Below are 26764 nucleotides of genomic sequence, written 5' to 3'. Positions count from 1 at the left end.
TTGACCCTTCTTTTTAAGACCTCTGCAATACGCCCTGGCATGCTGTCAATTAACTTCTGGGCCACATCCTGACTGATGGCAGCCCATTCTTGCATAATCAATGCTTGGAATTTGTCAGAATTTGTGGGTGTTTGTTGGTCCACCCGCCTCTTGAGGAATGACCACAAGCTCTCAATGGGATTAAGGTCTGGGGAGTTTCCTGGCCATGGACCCAAAATATTGATGTTTTGTTCCCCGAGCCACTTAGTTATCACTTTTGCCTTATGGCAAGGTGCTCCATCATGCTGGAAAAGGCATTATTTGTCACCAAACTGTTCCTGGATGGTTGGGAGAAGTTGCTCTCGAGGATGTGTTGGTACCATTATTTATTCATGGGTGTGTTCTTAGGCAAAATTGTGAGTGAGCACTCTCTTGGCTGAGAAGCAACCCCACACATGAATGGTCTCAGGATGCTTTACTGTTGGCATGACACAGGACTGATAGTAGCGCTCACCTTGTCTTCTCCAGACAAGCTTTCTTCCCGGATGTCCCAAACAATCAGAAAGGGGATTCATCAGAGAAAATTACTTTACCTCAGTCCTCAGCAGTCCAATCCCTGTCCCTTTTGCAGAATATCAGTCTGTCCCTGATGTTTTTCCTGTAGAGAAGTGGCTTCTTTGCTGAACTTCTTGACACCAGGCCATCCCCCAAAATTGGTTGATTTAAGTGTAATCTTACTGGCAGCAATATCCTTGCCTGTGAAGCCCTTTTTGTGCAAAGCAATGATGACGGCACGCGTTTCCTTGCAGGTAACCATGGTTGACAGAGGAAGAACAATGATTCCAAGCACCACCCTCCTTTTGAAGCTTCCAGTCTGTTATTCGAACTCAATCAGCATGACAGAGTGATCTCCAGCCTTGTCCTCATCAACACTCACACCTGTGTTAACGAGAGAATCACTGACATGATATCAGCTGGTCCTTTTGTGGCAGGCCTGAAATGCAGGGGAAATGTTTTTTTTTTTTTTAGGATTCAGTTCATTTGCATGGCAAAGAGGGACTTTGCAATTAATCTGATCACTCTTCATAACATTCTGGAATATATGCAAATTGCCATCATACAAACTGAGGCAGCAGACGTTGTGAAAATGAATAGTTGTGTCATTCTCAAAACGTTTGGCCACGACTGTATACAAGCAACCTATTCCAGACCACGTTTTAAAGTTTGAATGCCGTTTAAACCACATTTTAAGGTTTGAATTTCGTTTCTAGCTTAAACGGTGGAAGACTAGTTACGACCAGAATTTTGTTCCATTCAAGTCTATAGCAATTTAAATGCATTGGGATGTATACAAATATGGTTGGTAGTGTGAAAAGTATTAGTGTCAATGTTTTTTTTTTTAAAGCAACCTGACCAAGACTGCAATGATTACACACAAAAAAAACAGAATATAAAAAGATAAACGTATGGTTTATTGTAAGTATTACCAGTATTTTGATCAAAACGCTCTTGCATTCAGCCAGTTTTGTTTGTTTATTCAAAGTAAAAATCCACAGGTAGCAACACACGTTCCTGCTAGTGGGCAGGAGTAGGGGGCACAGTCAGTTAGTGCAGACGGGGTTGCTGCTGCATTCATTCCATTCTGTTAAGCATCAGAGTACCATGTCTCTGCTTTCCCCATTGTCTTCAGACTACCTGCCTGAGGCACACATCCAAACCAAGCCCACACCTCACATCCCCAGGTCCCTTTCAACTTCCCCTTGGGAATATGAAAGGATTGAAAGTGTGAGCAATATTCATTCAGACCAAAAAATATATATTTTACAATACGTTACTGAGTGGGACATCTTTTTCCAACAAAACCCAATTGGACTGAAGCTCAAATTCATGCTAAAAAGCTCTGCCTTAAAACCTCTTCCCTATCGCTTAGTCTATTCCAATCCCATCATTTCAAATCTCCAAGAGGGGAACACGACGAGGAACCTATAGATAAGTGCCAACTTTCTGGTTGGTAATGGGTCCCGAGGCTGGGACCAGGCAACCTGCCACCACTATGATATCATCAGTGACATCACGCGCTGGTGTCGGACATCGAGGTCTCGAGCATCATGTCACTCTCGTACATGTTGCATTCCAGGGGCAGCGCGCTCCGCAGGGGCGTGTCCAACGAGGCCTTGTCCTGATTGGACTGCGGCGTCTCCAGGGCCATGATGCCGCTCTCCTCCAGAAGAGCCGTGGTTCGAGCGTTACTGGGTTCCGTCGACGTGTTCAGCATCTTCATCAACCCCGGCGTGCTCAGCGTCCCACGGACTTTGTCTTTTATGTCCGTCCCTGAAAGACACATATACTATTAAATGCTTTAGACACACACACACACACACACACATGACCAAAAGTATGTGGACACCTGCTCATTCCAAAAGTATGAGCATTAATATGAAGTTGGTCCCCCCCGTCGCTGCTAGAACGGCCTCCACGCTTCTGGGAAGGCTTTCGACTAGATGTTGGAACATTGCTGTGGGGACTTGCTTCCATTCAGTCACAAAAGCATTAGTGAGGTCCGCCACTGATGTTGGGCGATTAGGCCTGGCTCGCAGTCAGCGTTCCAATTTATCCCAAAGGTGTTTGATGGGGTTGAGGTCAGGGCTCTGTGCAGGCTAGTCAAGTTCTTCCACACCGATCTCGACAAACCATTTCTGTATGGACCTGTTTGGACATTATTTCTTAACACAATTCGCCGGCAAGGCACATGCTGGCAACAAGACTCGGAAAAAGCAAAAAACAAACGCAAAATCAACAGTACTTAAATGTGTTGTAAGTCATTGATGTTCACAGGCAAAAATATAACAAATACATCAACAAATATTTTTCGCAAATCTGTTTTTAGCATGGGTTGCAAAGGAAGTCGTTTTACCTATGTAGGAAGTTTTACCTATGTAGGCATCCGTATCCCCAATGTACATCTCAATGCAGTGGCCGAGCATCGTCACAGAAAACGTGTCATCTCGCTTAAGACCGAGTGCCTGTCAGAAAAAGAAGCAAAAAAACACATCAATTGCTGTAATAACATTAAAATGCACAGCAATATTTATTCAACGTGTCACACAGGTTCTGTGTCTATGGATTTAAAATGTAAATAAAACAGACCAAAAAAAAAAAAACAGTACCGTGTGGAAGTAGTCGATGGCGCTCTCGAAGTCTCCCATGAGGCTGTGCACATATCCGATGGCGGAGTAGGTTGACGCGTGCTGGGGGATGAGAACCAGGGCCTGGCGGTGGTACTCTAACGCCTGGACATACTTCCTATTGGAGGACAGAACAAAACAACCAATTGGACAGTTCTCTAATGACAAGAGCCAAATAAAGAGTTCTGCCTGGGCTGGGTGGGTTCAGAGAGCCAAAAAAAGGATGTAACCAAACAACACCTTCCCTATCAGAACTAGGTAAAAATAGTACTTGTTTAATTTTTGATATTGTTCCATGGCACCTAGTGGCAGCCTTGGTAATTGACTCTTACAAACTTAATCCTTAGAGCAGCAATTAGAAGTCGAAACAATACATATGCTGAGCGATAGAGCTGGAGAAATGTAAGCACTCAAATTCATAAACAGAGCTATGGATACCAATAATGGAAGGACTGACCAAATGTTTTACAAGTTATAGTTTAAACCATGTTTTGAGGCTATATAGTGTTGCTTGTTTAGTTTTACATTTCTTCACAAACATTGGAGTGAAACAACCTTGTATTTTGGGTTCTGATGGGGTACGACAGCTGACAGCTTGGTCGCAAATGGATCTTCCAAATGGATAATGACCCCAAGCATACTTCCAAAGTTGTGGCAAAATGGCTTAAGGACAACAAAGTCAAGGTGGTGGTTGAAGATTTCCCTCTAGTGGTGTGGGGGCTGTGATTTGGCAAAGTGGGTGGGGTTATATCCTGCCTGTTTGGCCCTGTCGGACAGGGCCACAGTGTCTCCCGACCCCTCCTGTCTCAGCCTCCAGTATTTATGCTGCAGTAGTTTATGTGTCGGGGTGCTAGGGTCAGTCTGTTATATCTGGAGTAGTTCTCCTGTCTTCTCCTGTGTCCTGTGTGAATGTAAGTATGCTCTCTCTAATTCTCTCTTTTTCTTTCTTTCTTTCTCTCTCTCGGAGGACCTGAGCCCTAGGACCATGCCTCAGGACTACCTGGCCTGATGACTCCTTGCTGTCCCCAGTCCACCTGGCCGTGCTGCTGCTCCAGTTTCAACTGTTCTGCCTGCGGCTATGGAACCCTGATCTGTTCACCGGACGTGTTACCCGTCCCAGACCTGCTGTTTTCAACTCTGAGTATCTCTACCGCTCCTGCTGTCTCTAGAATGATCGGCTATGAAAAGCCAACTGACATTTACTCCTGAGGTGCTGACCTGTTGCACCCTCGACAACCACTGTGATTATTATTATTTGACCCTGCTGGTCATCTATGAACATTTCAACATCTTGGCCATGTTCTGTTATAATCTCCACCCAGCATAGCCAGAAGAGGACTGGCCACCCCTCATAGCCTGGTTCCTTTCTAGGTTTCTTCCTAGGTTCTGGCCTTCCTAGGGAGTTTTTCCTAGCCACCGTGCTTCTACACCTGCATTGCTTGTTTGGGGTTTTAGGCTGAGTTTCTGTACAGCACTTTCAGATATCAGCTGATGTAAGGGCTTAAAAAATACATTTGATTGGCTGAAGGTATTGGAGTGGCCATCACAAAGCCCTGACCTCAATCCTATAGAAAATTTGTGGGAAGAACTGAAAAAGTGTGTGCGAGCAAGGAGGCCTACAAACCTGACTCATTTACACCAGCTCTGTCAGGAGGAATGGGCCAAAATTCACCCAACTTATTGTGGGAAGCTTGTGGAAGGCTACTCGAAACGTTTGACCCAAGTTAAACAACTTAAAGGCAATGCTACCAAATACTAATTGAGTGTATGTAAACTTATGACCCACTGGGAATGTGATGAAAAAATTGCTGAAATAAATCACTCTCTATTATTCTGATATTTCACACTCTTAAAATAAAGTGTTGATCCTAACAGACCTAAGACAGGGAATTTTTACATGGATTCAATTGTGAAAAACTAAGTTTAAATGTATTTGGCTAAGATGTATTTAAACTTCCGACTTCAACTGTAGTTGTTTGGATTCAAATATCAGCTCAGATCCTCCTAGGATCCTAGGGCGACAAATAGCCTAGCGGTTAGAGTATTGGCCCAGTAACTGAAAGGTTTGAATATCCAAGCCGACAAGGAAAATACATTTTGCTCCAGGGGCTCTGTACTACTATGGCTGAACTTGTAACAACACATTTCACTGCACAAATCCAGAGTGTTATTATATATAAAAAAAGGTTTATCCTCATCTTGTCTCCCATCGACAGGACCAAAGGCTGGACCAAAAGATACAGAAATGGGACCAAAGGATGGCACTATCATTCACTACACCCAAGGATTCCTCAGATGTTTTGGAACATTTGAAAAGAAAACCTGTGCAGGAAACTGAAGAAAAGCCTATACGGGATCCTCCAGAAAAAATGCAGACAGCAAGGATAATGGGGTGGTAGACTAAAGAACAAACCTAAGTCTATTGTGTACACTGCCCAGTTCAATACCACACAGTACATCATGCACACCGGAGGTGGATGATAAAGGACACTGGCCAATTCTGCATGCTGCGCCTCAGGCAACTTCCAAAGTAAGTCAACTGGGGCTTTTAAATTCAAGATCCATAAACAAAGGCTTACTACTGAATGACATCATTGCTGATAGAGGTCTAGATTTTCTCTGCCTCACAGACTTGGCATCAGCCCAATGAGCACGGTGCCTTCAGAAAGTATTCATACCCCTTTGACTTCTTACAAATTGTGTGTTACAACCTGAATTTAAAAATGATTCAATTGAGTGTCACTGGCGCACCCCCCTCCCTCCATAATCTAAAAGTGGAAATATGTTTGACATTTTTACAAATAAATGTAAAACTGAAATGTGTTGAGTCAAGTATTCAACCCCTTTGTTATGACAAGCCTAAATACAGTTATTTTGCATGGACTCACGGTGTGTGCAAGTGTTTAACATGATTTTTGAATGCCTACCTCGTACAGATAATTGTAAGGTCCCTCAGTCGAGCAGTGAATTTCTAACAAAGATTCAACCACAAAGACCAGGGAGGTTTTCAAATTTTTTAAGCAGACACTGAATATCACTGAGCATGGTGACGTTATAAATTACACTTTTGGATAGTGTATCCTAAACCCATTCACTACAAAGATACAGGCATCTTTCCTAACTCAGCTGCAGGAGAGGAAGGAAACCGTCCATGAGGCCAATGGTGACTTTAAAACAGAGTTGACCGGCTGTGATAGGAGGAAACTAAGGACGGATCAATAACATTGTAGTTACTCCACAATACTAACCCAAATGACAGAGTAATTTTTTTTAAATTCCAAAACATGCATCCTGTTTGCAATAAGGCACTAAAATAAAACTGCAAAATATGTGGTCAAAGAAAATAACAATTTCCTGAATACAAAGTGTTATGTTTGGGGCAAATCTAACATCACCGAGTACCACTCTTCATATTTTCAAACATGGTTGTGGCTGCATCGTGTTATGGATATGCTTGTCATCTGCAAGGGAGTTTTTTTAAGCTAAAAAGAAAGAGAGGAAAACCTGGTTCAGTCTGCAGTCCAACAGACACTGGGTGAAACATTCACCTTTCAGCAGAATAACCCAAAACACAAGGCCAAATATACACTGGAGTTGCTTACCAAGATGACACTGAATGTTCCTGACTGGCCTAGCTACAGTTCTAATTTAAAAATCTACGGCAAAACTTACATTTCTGTCTAGCAATGATCAACAACCAACTTGACAGAGCTTGAAGATTTAAAAAAAAAGAATGTGCAAATATTGTACAACCTAGGTGTTCAAGGCTATTAGAGAATTACCCAGAAAGACTCACTGCTGTAATCGCTGCAAAATAAGATTCTACCATGTATTGGCTCAGGGGAATACTTATGTAAATAAGATATTTAATTTTAAATAAATTTGCAAACATGTCTAAAAACACACATTCACTTTGTCATTATGGGGTGTGTAGATGGGTGAGAAAAATATATTTAATAAATTTTGAATTCATGTTGCAACATAACAAAATGTGGAGTAAGTCATGGGGTATGAATACTTTCTGAAGGCACTGTATTTTACAAAAAGTTTACAAATGAATTAAAATGAAAAGCTGAAATGTCTTCAGTCAATACATATTCAAACACTTGGTTATGGCAAGCCTAAATAAGTTCAGGAGTAAATTTATTATTATTGCATAACAAGTTACATAACAGTAAGTTTCATGCAGACAATGAATAGGCGACGTTGTTGCCGGTGATGTCTGGTTGAGGACCAGCCTTACATCAGGCCTACAAGCCCTCAGTCCAGCCTCTTTCAGCCTATTGCGGACAATCTGAACACTGATGGAGGGATTGTGCGTTCCTGGTGTAACTCAGGCAGTTGTTGCCATCCTGTACCTGTCCCGCAGGTGTGATGTTCGGATGTACCAATCCTGTGCAGGTGTTGTTACACGTGGTCTGCCACTAAGAGGATAATCAGCTGTCCATCCTGACTCCCTGTAGCGCCGTCTTAGGCGTCTCACAGTACGGACATTGCAATTTATTGCCCTGGTCACATCTGCAGTCCTCCTGCCTCCTTGCAGCATGCCTAAGGCACATTCACGCAGACGAGCAGAAAGGCCTCTTTAGTGTCCTAAGTTTTCATAACTGTGACCTTAATTGCCTACCGTCTGTAAGCAGTTAGTGTCTCACCGACCTTTCCACAGGTGCATGTTCATTAATTGTTTATGGTTCATTGAACAAGCATGGAAAACAGTGTTTAAACCGTTTACAATAAAGACCTGTGAAGTTGTTTGGATTTCTACGAATTATCTTTGAAAGACAGGGTCCTGAAAAAGGGACGTTCTTTTTTTTACTGAGTATATAAGTACCAGTCAAAGGTTGGCACACCAAGTCATTCAAGTTTTTTTTTTTTTTTTTTTACACATTGTAGAATAATATTTAAGACGTCAAAACTATGAAATAACACATATGGAATCACGTAGTAAACAATACAAAATATATTTTATATATGAGATTCTTCAAAGTAGCCACCCTCAGCCTTGACAGCGTTGCACACTCCTGGCATTCTCTCAACCAGCTTCATGAGGTAGTTACCTGACTGTCAATCACAACATTCTTATTGGCAGACTCAGCCTTGGTTTCTCAATTGATTGCCTCACCAACTACTTCTCTGATAGAGTTCAGTGTTTCAATTCGGAGGGCCTGTTGTCCGGACCTCTGGCAGTCTATGGGGGTGACACAGGGTTCAATTCTCGGGCCGACTCTTCTCTGTATACATCAATGATGTCGCTCTTGCTGCTGGTGATTCTCCGATCCACCTCTACGCAGACGACACCATTCTGTATACCTCTGGCCCTTCTTTGGACACTGTGTTAAATAACATCCAGATGAGCTTCACTGCCATACAACACTCCTTCCGTGGCCTCCAACTGCTCTTAAATGCAAGTACAACTAAATGCATGCTCTTCAACTGATCGCTGCCCGCACCTGCCTGCATCACTACTCTGGACAGTTCTGACTTAGGTATTTGTAGTTGTCCACATATTCTAGGTGTCTGGTTAGACTGTAAACTCTCCTTCCAGACTCATATTAAAACATCTCCAATCCAAAATTAAATCTAGAATCGGCTTCCTATTTCGCAACAAAGCATCCTTCACGCATGCTGCCAAACATACCCTCGTAAAACTGATCATCCTACCGATCCTCGACTTCGGCGATGTCATTTACAAAATAGCCTCCAACACTCTACTCAACAAATTGGATGCAGTCTATCACAGTGCCATCCGTTTTGTCACCAAAGCCCCATATACTACCCACCGCTGCGACCTGCACGCTCTCGTTGGCTGGCCCTCACTTCATACTCGTCGCCAAACCCACTAGCTCCTGGTCATCTACAAGTCTCTGCTAGGTTAAGCCCCGCCTTATCTCAGCTCACTGGTCACCATAGCAGCACACACGCGTAGCACGCGCTCCAGCAGGTGGTCATCTGGTCATCCCCAAAGCCAATTCTTCCTTTGGCCGCCTCTCCTTCCAGTTCTCTGCTGCCAATGACTGGAATGAACTGCAAAAATCACTAAATCTGGAGACTCTTACCTCCCTCACTCGCTTTAAGCACCAGCTGTCAGAGCAGCTCACAGATCACTGCTCCTGTACATAGCTCATCTGTAAATAGCCTATCCAATCTACCTCATCCCCATACTGTATTTATTTATTTATCTTGTTCCTTTGCACCCCAGTATCTCTACTTGCACATTCATCTTCTGCACATTCTACCATTCCAGTGTTTATTGCTATATTGTAATTACTTCGCCAACATGCCCTATTTATTGCCTTACCTCTCTTATCCTACCTCATTTGCACATGCTGTATATAGACTTTTTTCTACTGTATTATTGATTGTATGTTTGTTTATTCCATGTGTAACTCTGTGTTGTTTTATGTGTCGAACTGCTTTGCTTTATCTTGGCCAGGTCGCAGTTGCAAATGAGAACTTGTTCTCAACTAGCCTACCTGGTTAAATAAAAGGTGGGGAAAAAAGCAAATCAATTAACAGGTGCGCCTTGTTAAAAGTACATTTGTGGAATTTATTTCCTTCATTTCCTAATGCGGTTGAGCCCAACAGTTGTGTTGTGACAAGGTGGGGGGGGGGGGGGGGGGGGGGGGGGGTATACAGAAGAGCCCTATTTGGTAAAATACCAAGTCCATATTATGGCAAGAACAGCTCAAATAAGCAAAGAGAAATGACAGTCCGTCATTAATTTAAAAGACATGAAGGTCAGTCAATCCAGAACATTTCAAGTTTCTTCAAGTGCATTCGCAAAAAACCATCAAGCGCAATGATGAAACTGGCTCTCATGAGGACCGTCACAGGAAAGGAAGACCCAGAGTTACTTCTGCTGCAGAGGATAAGTTCATTAGAGTTACCAGCCTCAGAAATTGCAGCCCAAATAAATGCTTCACAGAGTTCAAGTAACAGACATCTCCACAACTGTTCAAAGTAGACTGTGTGAATCAGGCCTTCAAGGTCAAATTGCTGCAAAGAACCCACTACTAAAAGAACACCAATAATGAGAAGAGACTTGCTTAGGCCAAGCAACAAGAGCAATGGACATTAGACCGGTCGAAATCTGTACTTTGGTCTGAGGAGTCCAAATGAGATTTTTGGTTCCAACCGCCATGTCTTCGTGAGACGCAGAGTAGATGATCTCCGAACGGGTGGTTCCCACCGTGAAGCATGGTGGTGTGATGGTGCCTTGCTGGTGACACTGTCAGTGATTTATTTAGAATTCAAGGCATGCTTAACCAGCATGGCTACCACAGCATTTTGCAGCGATACGCCATCCCATCTGGTTTGCGCTTCGTGGGACTATCATTTGTTTTTCAACAGGACAATGACCCAAAACACACCTCCAGGCTGTGTAAGGGCTATTTGACCAATAGGGAGAGTGATGGTGTGCTTCATCAGATGACCTGGCCTCCACAAGCACCCAACCTCAACCCAATTGAGATGATTGGGACCGCAGAGTGAAGGAAAAGCAGCCAACGAGTGCTCAGCATATGTGGGAACGCCTTCAAGAAGGTTGGAAAAGCATTCCAGGTGAAGCTGGTTGAGAGAATGCCAAGAGTGTGCAAAGCTGTCAAGGCAAAGGGTGGCTACTTTGAAGAATCTCAAATATATTTTGATTTGTTGAACACTTTTCTGGTTACTACATGATTCCATGTGTTATTTCATAGTTTTTGTCTTCACTATTATTTTACAATATAGAAAATATAAAAAATAAAATCTCTTGAATGAGTAGGTGTGTCCAAACTTTTGACTGATATAGAGATTTTCTTAATTTCATTTTTACTGTTTGGACCCGAATAAACACTTATGCGGCCAGTCCAATACTTTTCTATTTAGAAAAGGCTACGCACTCCATTCCTGGTAAGCTGCCTGCAGGACATCAATGCGTGGATGCAGTTGAGTTTTTTATTTGACCTTTATTTAACTTGGCAAGTCAGTTAAGAACAAATTCTTATTTTCAATGACGGCCTAGGAACAGTGGGTTAACTGCCTTGTTCAGGCGCAGAACGGCAGATTTTTACCTTGGCAGCTCTGGGATTCGATCTTGCAACCTTTCGGTTACTGGCCCAACGTTCTAACCACTAGACTACCTGCCACCTCTTACAGTTAAACTGCAAAGACAGATTGGCACTCACACCATCATAAATATCAGCAGCTACAGCCTCAATATTGATGGTGTCAAGATCCTCCCCTCCAGTGAGGTTCGCAACCTGGGTGTGATATGACAGTATGCTCTCGTTTGAGGCCCACATCCAGAGTGTGACCAAAGTCTCATTTTCCATCTACAGAACATTGCCAGGTTACGACCTATACTATCACAACCTTAGGCTGATCGACTCATCCACGCCTTTATTTCATCCCGTCTGGACTATTGTAAACGCCCTGTTTGTTGGCGCATCTGCCAAGTGCCTAAACAAGCTACACTACAGTGCATTCAGAAAGTATTCATACCCCTTCCCTTTCTCAATGTGTTTACAGCCTTATTCTGAAACGCATTAAAGAAAACATCTCAATCTACACACAATACCCCATAAACTATTGCAAATGTATTAACAAATAAACAGAAATAGCTTATTTTACATAAACATTCAGACCCTTTGCTATGAAACTCGAAATTGAGCTCAGGTGCATTTTGTTTCCATTGATCACCCTTGACATGTTTCTACAACTTGATTTGAGTCCACCTGTGGTAAATTCAATTGATTGCCTTTCCAAAATCATGTCCACACACCTGTCTATAAAAAAATGGTCCCACACTTGACAGTGCATTTCAGAGAAAACCAAGCCATGAGGTCGATGGATTTGTTCATAGAGCTCTGAGACAGGATTATGTCGAAGCACAGATCTGGAGAAAGGTACCAAAACATTTCTGCAGCATTGAAAGTCCCAAGAACACAGTGGCCTCCATCATTCTTAAATGGAAGAAGTTTGGAACAACCAAGACTCTTCCTAGAGCTGGCCGCCTGGCCAAACTGAGCTATCGAGGGAGAAGGGCCTTGGTCAGGATGGTGACCAAGAACCCGATGGTCACTCTGACAGAGTTCCTCTGTGAAGATGGGAGAACCTTCCAGAAGGACAACTATCTCTGTAGCAATTCACGATGGAAGCCACTCCTCAGCAAAAGCCACGACAGCCCACTTGCGAGTTTGATTGAACCCTTTGGCCTGAATGCCAAACGTCACGTCTGGAGGAAACCTGGCACCGTCCCTACGGTGTAGCATGATGGTGGCAGCATCATGCTGTGGGGATGTTTTTCAGCGGCAGGGACTTGGAGACTAGTCAGGAGAGGGAGTGATGAACAGAGAAAGTACAACGTGTCATTGGAACACAGGAGTGATAGTTGCTGATAATAGGCCTCTGTACACCTATGTAGATATTCCATTAAAAATCAGCCGTTTCCAGCTACATCAGTCATTTACGACATTCACAATGTCTAGACTGTATTTCTGATCAATTTGATATTTTAAATGGACAAAAAGAATGTGCTTTTCATTCAAAACCTGGAAATTTCTAAGTGACCCCAAACTTTTGAACAGAAGTGTATATACATAAAAAATAAATAATAATTTGCACCTTGGGTGTGAGAAGTGATTTACAAATTAAATGAATGATTAATATTATTAGCAGTTCTTGATTGAGATTGGCACAATGGAACCAATTGAATAGTCCCAAAACTGCAAACCCTGCCTCTCACTTCACTCAGGTTCATTTAATGTCTCAATATTTTACCATAAACAAATTCACCACATAGGAAAACATCCCATCATCTCTTGAACAAATAAATTACGGAACCATGTGCATGTTGTTTGCAGGGCTTTACCAACTGATTAATTCAAAAGATCAGTGAACACTGCAATCCTGTTAAGAAACCTTCATTAAAATAAAAACACGCATTAACTGCAAGGTGTGGATTTCCAAAGATGCCCCTTTAGATATGAAGTACCCAAACCTTTTCAAAACAGCCACTTGCACTGCAAAGCCTCTCTAGATCTGCTTAGTGGCTACTATGCATTAATACTCAATGAGAGTCCTAAGGACTGGAGACGAGCAAAAGCGTGTCTTTGAAAATAGTGCGAGGAGAAAGAAAAAGAGAGAGATACAGTAGGTTAGGGATCGTCAACTAGTTTCAGCCGCAGGCCGATTTTATGTTCAGCGGATGGTCGGGGGGCCAGAACATAATTACAAATCATTTGTAGACTGCCAATTGACTGTAAGAAGCCTAAACAGATATGTTTGAATAAATCAATACTTTCAAGCCTTGCTTACATTTGTACACAATCACATTTCTCTCCATTATGAATGGGAAAACTTGGGAAAATATTTCTTAAATTAAAATCAGTTGGAGCGTATTTCCTGGTGATTTTACAGTATTCTATGTCCAACAAAGAAACATTTCTTCTTTCGGCTCAGAAAACATGGGGGGCAAAATGAAACCACCCGCGGAACAAATTCAGCCTCCGGGCCGTCAGTTGGGGAACCCTGCAGTAAGTCCTCTCATCACCTCAGACTCTCCCCCTGAAATACCACTCAGGAAAATGTTTGGATCCCTGTCCTTTAACAATGCTTTAGCAGGTACCTGGGAGACAGAGAAACGCCTGCCTGTCTAACTACCTAATCCTGAACTTATAAGTGAGATGAGAACAAGGACAGGACCACAACAGTGATGTCATAGGAGATACAGAGATACTGCATATGCCAGTCAGAACTTCCATTCTGTTCAGTTCCATCCCCTCAAAAGGGGTGTGTCACAAGCCAACTAGAAATATTCTGGATTAGTTTAGTCTAACTGGTTTCAGTTAGCGCCACATTCCAGCTCACAAAGGTGGTTATTTATCCAACAGCTTCCACTAATTCAAACCAGGCTTGTAACTGCGTGTGCATGTCGCACGGTGGAAAGCCCAGAGTCCAACAGTTACCATAGTAATTTACCTGGCTAAAAGGTGTCGACGCCTTCGTGACAATAGTTATCCAAAGTTGAATTCAGAATAAACCAAAGTGAGCTCGCAACTCCATCCTGCTTCGTGACATACCCCTCTGGTGTCCTGATGAGTAAATACTTACGGAGGATCTTTATACTCACTTCAGTTTTCGACATACGTGACCCAGGTTGTTCAGGAGTGGCTCCCACTTGTCCACTGTTACCTGGAAGAAAACACAACTTTTACAAAAAGAGGAATGTTTGCATTGAAAATAAACACACAGCAACTACACTGGCTGCCAGTTCTTAAGAAGTTCAATTTTTTTTAAGAATGGCGTATGACACAATACATGTGGGGCTAGTTAGTCGATTCAAATGAGCAGCTACCTCATTCCCAATGGCTTTGATCTTGTCCATTGCGTCCAGGAACAACTTCTCGGCTGTTTTCCAGCTGAAAATTGCAGAATTGAACACATTTCAGCACAATCAAAGCCAACACATGAACAAATAAAAAAATAAGGCATAAGTACCCTTTCACACACACTATCGTGTCAACCCGAACCATACGGTGCCAGCACAGAGTTTTTCTTTACAAATGGTCCTTTCCGGCACGGTTCCAGCAACTATGATGGAGGCGTGGCCAGGTGCAGCTAAATCTCAATAAATAGACAGAATCCACGCTTATCGTCGCGACCCAAACCGAATCAGTCGTGGCCCTACCTGTGGGTTTAAACCCATCGTTAGGAGAACACTCTTCTAACCCATTTGCTAATGGCTATGATGAGAGCCCTTAAGCGTGTATGTGTGCATGTGGGGGTATTGCAGAGTGTGTTAAACACTGAGCGTACAAAACACTCTGTGTATTTCCATGACCAGGTGAAAGCTATGATCCTTTTAATGTCACTTGATAAACCCACTTCATAATCAGTGTAGATGATGGGGAGGAGACAGTTTAAAGGATTTGAAACAATTGAGACACGGATTGCGTGTGTGTGTGCCCTTCAGAGGGTGAAAGGGCAAGACAAATTATTTAAGGTGTCTTTGAACACGGTATGGTAGTAGGTGCCCAGGTGCATTGGTTTGAGTGTCAAGAACTGCAACACAGCTGTGTTTTTCACACTCAACAGATTCCTGTATGTACCAAGAATGGTCCACCACCCAAAGGACATCCAGCCAACTTGACACAAATGTGGAAAGTATTGGAGTCAACAAGGGCCAGCATCTCTGTGGAGTGCTTTCGACACCTTGTAGAGTCCATCCCCGACAAATTGAGGCTGTTCTGAGGGTAACAGGGGGAGAAACTCAATATTAGGGAGGTGTTCCTAATGCTTTGTACACTCAGTGTAGTATGTGAGCACGTGGGGGTATTACAGTGTATGCAATATATCCTCTTGGGTGCACGTGTGTGAGTATGCACATATGTACATTTTCCCAATGTGTGGGTGTTTTCCCCCAGTGTGTGCATACACATTATCTCTGTATGTATTTGTGTGTGTGACTCACTCTCCGTTCTGAAAGGCCACAACGGCTACCTCGTGCATGACAAAGGGGTCTTCTGGGGCTATGCTCAGGGCCTGGCTGAAGAAGCGCTCGGCCAGTTTAGAGTTGTTTGTAAGACCGTACTCCAGCCCTATGTACAACATGGGGAGATGACATCTGGACAAGAGAGATGAGAGCAAGGGTTAGGGGTCAAGTCTAATGGGAAAGGTTGTGAAGGTACATGCTATTATATATATATATATATATAAGTTTGTTATGATACTGTACATTTCTCACTGTTTTCAATGACTAAGGCACACCTGCTTTTAGCAAGATGCATCTTTGAACACACGCCAACAAATGTGTTCATGTTCAACATTGCTTTTCAGCACGTGACAGATCTGTTCTGTGGATGTGTGGTGTTGTGTCTGTGGGGTGTCTGGGTACAATAACAGTACATACCCCTTCATCAGTTGAGCAGCAGTGAAGTAGGCAGCCATGGCCTGGTCGTGTTCACTCTCCACTGCAAACGAGTGACCGTAGGCGATCCATGCCGGACCGTACGTCCGCTCCAAAGTGGTCGCCTTGCTGTGGGAGACAGCATAAGGAACTTAGAGTAGAATATCTCTCTTATTTACACTGAGTGAATGATAATCAATGTTTTTTTTTTTTTTTTTTATAATAGTTTGAAATTTGTAGATTTGATTCAGAAGCAAGTGAATCAAAATATTTTAATTTACAATATATAGAACATCAGTGTCTAACTGCTGAATATAAAATATGCTCTGGAATAAGAAAAACATGATATCTGGTACCTGAGATATCTACGCGCGTGTTCATTTTTGTGACCAACCATTAGATAGTAGCATCCCACAGCAAACCAAGAGACCTGGATGACAACAACGTATACCATTTGTCTAGTGGTCAAAAAATAAACACACACACTATATAGGGCAGGGGCTATACTTACTGGGTTGTTGGGGTACAAGTCCACAAGCCTGTGCGAAAGGTAAAACAGTTCTGTGGTAGTAAAAAGAGGAGAATCATGGTACATGTTCAGATGTTAAATGTATCTTTCACATGTATGAATAACCAATGAGAGCTTCAACAGTCTTACCATTTGCTTTGCTGAGCTCCACCAGTGTTCCTATATGAACAGGTAAACAGTTGGCATGGAATGGGTCTTTCACCATCACCCTTGAAGGAAACACAAAACATTCAGGTTTTACAGACATGACCAAATGACAGTGTGAAACGCATATCCTTTTTACACAACTGAGCCGAGCTGAGAATAATATTCCACTAACATAAACCATACAAATATCACAACAGTTCTTATAAAAAAAAAAAGTTAGATTGGTCAGTTAACGCTTGCAGACACATCTCAATTTGTTGTTAAAAGGTTAAGGTGGGCCAGCGGTTAGTTACCAAACTTACATGGAAGTGAGTTTGTAGCACATTTTGAAGTCACAGTTGTAATAATGCCTCTCAGCAAGGGAGACCACCACGTCCAAATTGTCCTGGAGACCGTTGACCATCTCTGGGACCACCATATCACTGGGTTTGTTATACTGAGGGAAGGAAAGAGGAAAGGATGGATGGAGAGAAAAAAAAAGTGGAGAAAGGGAGGGGGAAACAAATGTGGAATTGGAACACTAATTTGAGACAAATGACCACTCTTAACTTTAGTAAAACCAGAGAGAACATTTCTGGGTTGTTGTTGTCGTCATTGTTAGGGGCAACTGTAGACAACCAATATTAACCAAATATGAGTGATTGTAATATTTAGAAAATAATCATATGGTTCATTCTGAACTATAGGGCAAAATCCAAAGTGACATGACATGTGTATTCCAACATAGAAACACAACATGGTGATCAACATTGCACATGACAATGTAAAATACTGAAACTTAAAAGGAATCTGAACGCAACTGATGTCCTGACATGGAGGATAACAGTGGACGTACCTTCTTCAATTTATTCTCAAACAGGAAGTGAAGTAATTTGTCTTCTTCCTCTGTGCACTGTTGGCTCAAAGGAAGCAAGTCCAGGAAGTCCTTTTCTACAAACACAAAAATGACAAAAGGTCTTCAAATAAGGGGTTTGGGAATAAATGTAATACGTTTACCCTACAGACACATCTATAAACCGTTAATGGCTAACAAAGCAACATACATACCTATATTTCAGGGATGCAAACTGGTGAGGGCCCAAAAAGGGGCACAGAAACACACGAAGAGTGGGGTTGTCACAATACCAACATTTTACTAACGATGTGATACCAGGCCAAGGCCCATGGGGGCCCAAGAAGGCAAAAAAATAAATATATCACACACAAACGGTCAAAAGTTTTAGAACACCCCCATTTCTCCAGTTTGGAAATTTAAGCAGTTCCAAGTCCAGTGAATAACCTGAAACGGTACAAAGATAAGCGGTAAACTGCCAGAGGTTAATAAATAAAAAAAATTGGTTACGGAAAAATGATGTACATTTCAGAGTTATAAAAAAGGCCTTTCCAGGGAACAAATTACAGCTGTTCTGCAGCAATGGAAGTAAATTAAGCCTTGAAAGTTGATGCTAACAATTCCTACAGGTGTCCCAACTTTTGTTGACTACTTACAAAACCTCTGTCTGTATAAAAGCAGTGTTGGAAAAGACTGTGTTACTACACCCTCTTAAGCATTATTTGGGACAGTATTGTTTGAGATTTAACAGCTTGCATGATAGGCAACTCACAGTACAACAGCTTCAAGCACAGCTTAACACAGGTCGAAGTAAGCAAAGGTGTTTACATTTATTTAACTAGGCAAGTCAGTTACAGAACCTCTTAAGGATCCGCCCCTTTTATTCCAATTTTCGCTTAAAATGACATACCGAAATCTAACTGCCTGTAGCTAAGGCCCTGAAGCAATGATATGCATATTCGTGGTACCATTTGAAAGGAAAAACTGAAGTTTGTTGAAATGTGAAAGGAATGTAGGAGAATATAACAATAGATCTGGCAAAAAATAGGTTATTTTGTACCATCTTTAAAATGCAAGAGAAAGGCTATAATGTATTATTCCAGCCCAGGTGCAATTTAGATTTTGGCCACTAGATGGCAGTGTGCAACGTTTACGCCTGATCCAATGAACCATTGCATTTCTGTTTTGTCTCAAGACTGCCCAAATGTTCCTAATTTTTTTATTAATAACTTTTCATGTTCAAAATTGTGCACTCTCCTCAATAGCATGGTATTCGTTCACTGTAATAGCTACTGTAAATTGGACAGTGCAGTTAGATTAACAAGAATTTAAGCTTTCTGCCAATACCAGATATGTCTATGTCCTGGGAAATTCCCTTGTTACTTACAACTTCATGCTAATCGCATTAGCCTACATTTGCTCAAGCGTCCCTAGGACGGGACACCAATCCCGAAGAAGTTTTAAGAACAAATTCTACCCCAGCCAAACCCTAACTACGCTGGGCCAATTGTGCAAAGCCCTATGGGACTCCCAATCACGGCCAGTTGTGATACAGCCTGGAATCGAACCAGGGTCTGTAGTGACTCCTCTAGCACTGAGATGCAGTGCCTTAGGGCTCCCGAGTGGTGCAGCCATCTTAGTCTCAGTTTCAACTGTGAAGAGAAGACTTCGAGCTGCAAGTTTGACAGGTTGAGTGGCAGTAAGAAAGCCATTGCTAAGATGGCAAAATAAGAAAGAGGCTTGCCTGGGCCATGAAGCACCGCCAGTGGACTACTGAAGACTGGAAGGTCTTATGGACCGATGAATCAAAATCTTCGGTCCATCGCGCAGGGTTTTTGTACGCCGTCGAGTAGGCGAAAGGATGGTTCCTCAGTGTGTGACACCAACTGTCAAACATGGAGGAGGAAGCGTGGATCCAGAGTCGGCTTTACTTGGCTCATCGTGCACTACCAACTCCTTGTGGCGGGCCGGGCACCTGCAGGATGACCTCGTCGTCAGTTGAACAGTGTTTCCTCCGACACATTGGTGCGGCTGGCTTCCCGGGTTAAGCAGGCGAGTGTTAACCGCGGTTTGGCGGGTCATGTTTCAACCATTGCCTCCCGAGCCCGTTGGGGAGTTGCAGCGATGAGACAAGATCGAAATTGGGGAGGAAAAGGGGGGATCAAATATGTATATATATTTTTTTATAATAATAATAATAATGTAGCCTATACATTGCACAAGAATGATACATTTATGGATTTTTTTAATGTATTGTTCTCTCTTCATTCAACCAGCCCACCACCCATTTGCCCTTCATCTATACAATATTTTATGACCATAAACACGACCACCCCACGGATAGAACTGCAGGTTATGAGTCAACCCGTACATCACTAGTATACGTTTGTCTTATTTTTTGATTACACAGTCCCCTTAAGTCTGTTTCTGTTCCCAGTCTTGCTTTGGCCTCACCTTCCTGAGCGGTCAGCATGTGGTGGGACGTTAGAAGGTCGAAGGCTTCAAAGCAGTACACGTCCAGTTTCAAGGCCTCTTTGTAGCTGGACGTGGCCAGTGGCCGGTTGTCCATGGCATCATAGATCTTCCCCCGCAACAGGCAGATGGAACTGTTGATCTGAAAAAGAGAGGGAAAGAAAGACGTTAAAGGGACCACAAGGGGTCAGAACCACTGAAGCAGCATCAGTCGGAAGACTCGAGAGGATTCTGACATTCAAAAAAAGACCCACACATGAGTTTTGTATGAATATGGCAGGTGATGTGGCTACCGGGTGAATGACGGGACCCCTTTAATAATATGATGGTGATAATGACAAAAGGACATTTTTATAGCTTAGAAAGGAACAAAATCATAAAAATTCAGCCAAAGGGTATTTGACATGGCAACACGGTATTCAATCTCTGCCTCAGTCACCTACAGTACAGTATGTAAATAGTTAACCTGTAATCACAACACCATAAATGTGAAGAGACTGGAAAATCACATTGTAAGACCATAAACGTGGTATTACAGGGCCACAAAAACACATGGGACCCTATTGTGTCAAAGCTGAGACCCACAGAGGCAGGGGTCATCTCCCAGTCTGACTCTTGTATCCTGTTCTCCTCTTTGACACTCCGGTCCAGCAGCTTCTTGCTGGTTGGCTCCTCCATGTCCAGGATGTCTAAGGCCTGCTGGAACTCTTTGGCAGCATACTGCACAAAACACAAACACTAGGTTAGTGCTTCCAATGGCTCCGCTCAGTTAAGAGTATGGTGCTGGGAAATTCAGGGTTGTGGGTTTTTGTACCTGAATGTAAAAATATTCAAGAGATAAAAGGTGCTTTAAAGTTGACCCATTTTGCATACCCCACCATACCATGAGACATTAACGGTTGAGATTGATACCATTTAAAAGCTTACAAAACAGGGTTGTGAAACCATTTTATTTCTTTAATTTTTCTATACATTTTTTGATTATCCAAAAACGTGTAAACATCTGAGGTTTGTTGTGCCCACCATCGGTTGAGACATAACATGCTATTGAATACAGGGTGGGGTGTCATGTTTTGGCTGATAAATGTACAACCATTTTTATTCCAACTTTCAAACGATACCACAAAGCTGCTTGGAGGTCCACACATCAGAGAATGTTGACTTGAATAGGAATCTGTTGTTTTAAATTACTGTCCATTGGAAACCTATTGAAATCATAGAAATAGATAACAGAATAGACATAACCATTTAAGTTGACATTGGACGGAAAGTGGACCGGTGGCCATCTTTGTGGTAGTAATTAGAATTTAAAATGTCAATTAAAATGTAAATGTTTCAATAAGAGACACAGGAAAGGAATGCGTATATGGTTGATAATTAATCCATGAGGTGCTCTTTGATCATGGGATGAAATACTACAGAACAAAGTTGATGCTGCATAGTATTTTTTTTATTCCTGCTATGCATAAGCCGTAAAAACAATAAAGGCTTTCTCATTTATCCACTACATGAGAGTGCCTTGATTACTTCTGGAAGTTTGTTTGCACAAAGGCTTTTCCGGCATTATTTACTATCCAGCATCAACTTATTTTTGTTCTATTCAAGTTCAGTAAAATTGCAGTGATCTGAAGGGGTAGGTCCATTCTATTCATTATATTTCAATGATTGAAATGGCATCCACTCTGTTTTCATGAGCATGTTGTGTCTCAACCGATGGCGGCACAACATAAAAACCTCAGATGATGTAAAATAGGATCTAAGCTATAACATACGAGAATATGAAGAAAAAAATCGTAGTTTACGCAATTTTAGATCATTTATGCTAATTGTTAAAATACACTTTATTTCAAGAAATTAGAAAATAGTTAGACAACGGTGTGTAAGGTTTTAAATCATATCAAAGTCAACTTTTAATATTTTTCAGCAATGAAGACATGTCTCACATTATGGTGGGGTATGCAAAATGGGTCAAATTTGAACACCTTTATTCTAATTGTTTTGGCATTCAGGTCCAAGAAGTCACTTTCTGACCACTCATTTCATGGGCAAACATGTTTGAAAAGATATGTTTAAATCAAAAGGGATACTGTAGAAAAGTAATTGAATTTAAGTGGATTGACCAATAGGCCATAGGATCATGGAGTTTGAACAGGTATATTTCATCACAAGAAGTAGCCTAAGATTAATACTCACGTGGCACCTAGCAGCAAGATATTGACAAGCACCATACAACTGAAATGAAAGATCAATATTAGGAACAAGCTGACTGACAACAACTGTTCAGATCAACAAGGACATGCAGCACACCCAGTACAATGCTTCTTCTTCTATCAAAAATATCAAAGGCATACTCTGGATGGCACAGTTTTGAAAGCTACATAGAAGAGTGTAACGTATAGACTGGACAGACTCATAATGACAAGTCAGAATATGCAAAGTATCCAACATGTCATTAGTCCTTCTGCATGCTAGTGAGCTGCATGCTAGTGCATGAGGGCCCCTCAGTGAGACGTGTAGAACAAGCTACCTGCATGCCCCATTGCAACAAATTGGGGGAAGACAACCAGGTGGTCTTACCTTATCTAGTTTACGTGAGCGGAGGGCATGGGAGGCTCTGTGGTACTGAGAGGTGAGGTAAAGGCACTGTGCTAGCCAGTAGATATCCTGGGGGTCTTCTGCAAGGACAGGAAAAATGCATCACCTCCGTTAGATACCCTACCAACCAACATTTTATACTAACTAGCCAGATGAAAACAAAACATTTGTTACATCTCATTAATCAGGAAGATCACTCACCATGTGACAGGGATGCAATCTTATCTGCCCAAAATAGAGCACTTTGATACTGTTGCTGCAAACAAAACAGACAGGGAAGGCAGCATGAAACCAAACATTCTGAATGTGTTTACTACAAGTATGAAACTGACACTGTCAGGGGCTGTCAACACTCACTGATACAAGTTAGCTAGCCCTGATATAATGTGGCTAACCTCCAAGTACATAGTAGCTAGCTCAGGCCACTGACTTAGTAGCAAGCACATGCAGGGTAGCTAACTTAGTTACTAGCTAATTCATAAAAGGTCATGTTAATTGACTGATATCTCAGAACAAAACAGATTAGATCTCCTAAGCCTGTGTTAAGCTCAGACCTTATTTTCAGCATTTATCCCAAACCCCCATTAATTTCTCCCATAGGAATAGCCAAACGAACCAGAGGTTACTCATTTCCGTTTTTTAGGACTGCAACACAGATCGAACAATGAGCCGCATAAATCTGAAGCATCCGGTTGGCATTTCCACTCACCACCAAATATGGTGATGGCAGGAAGCCCAGTGGCTGGCAGTTGGTTGAAAATAGAGCGAGATGGATGTTGTCCAACATTCTGCACATTTTCTCATTGATGAAACTTGATCTCAGTACAGTTTCCTGTTCCCAAAACTAGAATATGTTACAAAGAGTGTGGACTACGTTTTGTAGATTTTACCAAAAACATTTTTAAATTGCGTTGTTTAGGAGTACTATGGCGAATTGAGTTATTGCACACCCTCGCTTGGCGTTCCTTAACGGAAATAGGCAAATAAATGCTAGAACGCGCCAGTAGGACCTCGCTATGCCCACTATGATTAATTTACCCCCGTTGGAAACAGAGGTAAATATTGGGTTACTTTTTTTTTTTTAAATGTATCGACAACAAGCTGGCAAGTTCTATTTACATTATGCTAACGCAAATATAACCTTACACAGCTGGATAACGTTCCTGTAGACTTGTCATTCTGAACAGTACCTAGCCCATTTACTTAGCTAGTAGGAGCAATACATTTTTCCAAACTGACAGCGGCAACCTAATTTAGCTATCTAACGTTAGCTACCTCGCTTCTTATCAATACCTATTCTAGGTCGTCTACATTTCTTACCTGATCAATGTAGTGTCGTACACGTTTTCGAAGTCTGTCGAGATTCATTGTAATTGTCCTAATGCTTTTTACAAATCAAAGCGTATCATTATCATGTGAAAATGTACTCCCTAGTAGTAGCTAGCTACGCGGCTTCTTCTGCAGCAGTAGTGTCACTTAAACTCCGCAAGGAAACTCGGGCCTTTGATTAAGGGTTCCGGTCATTTCACAGAAAATAAAATGCTATGAATATTTTATTTAATTGCGACGGAAAACATTTTGGACAATACAGTTAATTAATTACATGATAGATATAGCCAATTAAAATGTGTATTTATATTTTTGTAGAAAATATGAGGGGAAACCCTTTTATCGGTGTTATAACTACAGGTGAAAGTAAAGGAAAGGTTCACCCACTTGTAATGTTATATTGTTTTTGTGCATCTCTTGAGTGATGTTATATCGAAGGTATATGAGTTAAATAGATAGGCAGTCAAATTAAATTACAAATATAAGTGCTGTCTTTTTTTCAGCATAACACTGGTTAATATGAATTCAAGTTGTAAACCTTTTCAAACTAACTTCTTCAAGCATTAACCAGACAGTCTGTATGTTTCTCAGTTCACCATGTAACAATTCCCTCCGCTCCCCGTTCGGTGATGATGCTGTCCAAAATCAAGAAGTTTGGCGGTGATTATTGAAGCCATCTCTGTTCCCGATTTGTCCTCCAAGGGTTCAGCAATTACCCATTAGCTGAAGAGGCCAGTCATGGTTAGGGCATATTGGTTACCAGCTGCGGTTCTCTTTTCAAAAGGGCCAAGGAGAGAGCATGCCTGTCTAACTTCGATAGGATGCATCACAGAGGCCCGCGTTTTCATGTTTCATGTCTCGACCTTATAGAATGTGAAAACATGGTACATTATATATAACAAAGGCAAACCTTCATCTTAATTTATAAGAACTGCAACAGCAGTTTAAAAATTTGGTTGTTTGGGTCCTGGATGCTGATTGGTTGATAGTAGGGAGTTATAGCGCCACAATCCCCATATATTCCGCGGGTAATGCCTGTTAACAATTCAGTTAAATTTATCAATGTGCAGCCAGTGCCCCACAGCCCATCCAGTCAATTTATAAACTTAATCTCCCCTGAAAAAAAGCTGTCTAGAGAAGATTTCTTGCCCATGCTACCAGCCTAGCATTTGGTTTGGTACAGCAGTGGTTAATATAAACCTTGCTGTGTGCCTATCCAACACGTTGCTGTTTTTTGTTAGTCATCTCCACAATGCCATGCAGATATGAACGTGACGAGACTGACAGCTTCTCTGAACCCGGCAAATTAATTTATCAGGAATCATTATTATAATGGATATATTCTGAGAATTGGCAATATAAACAATGTTAAACAAATGAAATGAATGCAGTTTGCTGTTATTTCAACTGCTTGATGTGATTGTGTTACGCTGTAAACACTGAATTCCCGCGATATGGGAGAAGTAGCGTAAACTCACGTAAACTCGTACATCACCTTGGTCCGTAAAATTGCCCTTATTTTAGCGCCCCAAAACGTAATACTTCCAGATCAACTGTAATGTCAATACCTTTGTAAAGCACAATTTCTACCCTTTCCAACAGAATAAATTACATGACCTAAACGCTGCCCGTTTCTGCATAATTCATGCAGGCAATGAGCCCCGTCGGGTCTTTATAAAAATGGCGGGTGGGGAAGCGAAACTAATGCGTGAGAGTGAGAAGGAGAGATATCGTGTGGGAAAATTTCTTTTTTTCACTCGATCTGTCCAACTTATCACCTTATCGCCTCTAAAATGTAAATAAAACACTATAAAGAGTTTATATAATGTGTCATTACATACCTATTTGAAGGTTTGTGTCGAATTTGAATCTGGTTTTTAGGGCGGTGCTAAAGTGATCTTAGATAGATCTAGCCAATTAAAATGTGTATTTATATTTTTGTAGAAAATGAGGGGAAACTCTTATCGGTGTTATAACTACAGGTGAAAGGAAAGGAAAGGTTCACCCACTTGTAATATTATATTGTTTTTGTGCATCTCTGAGTGATGTTCTATCGAAGGTATGAGTTAAATAGATATGCAGTAAAATTAAATTCAATATTTAAAGTACTCAGGATGTAAAGGAAATTAAAACAATTCATTTAAAAAAAAAAAATCCTGACAAATATAAGTGCTGTCTTTTTTTCAGCATAACACTGGTTAATATGAATTCAAGTTGTAAACCTTTTCAAACTAACTTATTCAAGCATTAACCAGACAGTCTGTATCCCCCGTAACTGTCCATTTCTTGTTTTTAAAGGATGAGAGAAATGCTACACCTAGTGGAGAGAGATTGTAAGACAGAAATAGTTGCTTAATGCGTGCTGTACGTTACGACATGACACGTCTAGATGTAACGGAGGGTCAGTTTTTTTTTTACTTTTCTCCAATACTATAGAGCTATTACCATGTCGATCAACGCTTGAATAGAAACCTAGTTCACACCCCCGATTTTGAAGTCAACACAGTCGCTACAGTCCCATTAGTTTTCTTTGTAGCCTCGTTTGAATGTTGCGGTTGCGCACATTTATACGGAATGGGGTGAGTTTACGTTAACTTTAGTGTGTGATTACTTGTGAGTGAGGAAGATAGAAAGTTAGCACTTACCTAGTAGATCGTTTCTTTCAGCAGATGTTCCCAGGTACTGTTTTGAGATAGTACATATATTTGTTCAAGACTGCTATCAATCGAAAAAGTAGAGCCAAGTCTTTGCAATTGCAAGAAACCTCCTCACATCAACCCTCAGCACTTAGACGCGCGAGTCCGGATTGG

General features: G+C 41.6%; 1 protein-coding gene across 6 annotated transcripts; it reads right to left on the bottom strand.

Annotated features, from left to right (window-relative positions):
• Window positions 1–1430: 1430 nt before the first annotated feature.
• On the bottom strand, window positions 1431–26764 carry LOC120058181 (cell division cycle protein 16 homolog). 6 transcript variants are annotated; one of them, XM_039006662.1, is made up of 18 exons: window positions 26600–26764; window positions 22827–22881; window positions 22608–22705; window positions 22224–22262; window positions 20616–20750; window positions 20013–20172; window positions 17562–17656; window positions 17029–17162; window positions 16709–16788; window positions 16562–16611; window positions 16407–16480; window positions 16054–16179; window positions 15616–15768; window positions 14500–14563; window positions 14275–14336; window positions 3147–3282; window positions 2894–3002; window positions 1431–2310 (listed from the first exon to the last, which is right to left on the bottom strand). In XM_039006662.1, exons 5-18 carry the CDS (start codon window positions 20706–20708, stop codon window positions 2051–2053), a joined length of 1596 nt encoding a protein of 531 aa, XP_038862590.1. In that variant the 5' UTR covers window positions 20709–20750; window positions 22224–22262; window positions 22608–22705; window positions 22827–22881; window positions 26600–26764; the 3' UTR covers window positions 1431–2050. The 6 variants fall into 6 exon arrangements, with proteins under 6 accessions (XP_038862590.1, XP_038862588.1, XP_038862589.1 ...); XM_039006660.1 differs by lacking the exon at window positions 26600–26764 and adding an exon at window positions 23946–24111; XM_039006661.1 differs by lacking the exon at window positions 26600–26764 and adding an exon at window positions 23946–24111 and having other exon boundaries at window positions 2912–3002.

This window comes from Salvelinus namaycush, chromosome 13, assembly GCF_016432855.1.
Source record: "Salvelinus namaycush isolate Seneca chromosome 13, SaNama_1.0, whole genome shotgun sequence".
NCBI classification, from domain to species: domain Eukaryota; kingdom Metazoa; phylum Chordata; class Actinopteri; order Salmoniformes; family Salmonidae; genus Salvelinus; species Salvelinus namaycush.
The sequence above is the reverse complement of the archived record's forward strand: the minus strand, read 5'-3'. Positions and strand labels throughout refer to the sequence as shown.

Coding starts and splice junctions, on each gene's coding strand:
- LOC120058181 (XM_039006660.1), bottom strand. CDS start 23,993: ATGAATCTCGACAGACTTCGAAAACGTGTACGACACTACATTGATCAG. Junction 14,337..14,499: donor TCAAAGCCATTGGGAATGAG/GTAGCTGCTCAT, acceptor GTTTTCTTCCAG/GTAACAGTGGACAAGTGGGA. Junction 3,003..3,146: donor CCATCGACTACTTCCACACG/GTACTGTTTTTT, acceptor TTTTTCTGACAG/GCACTCGGTCTTAAGCGAGA.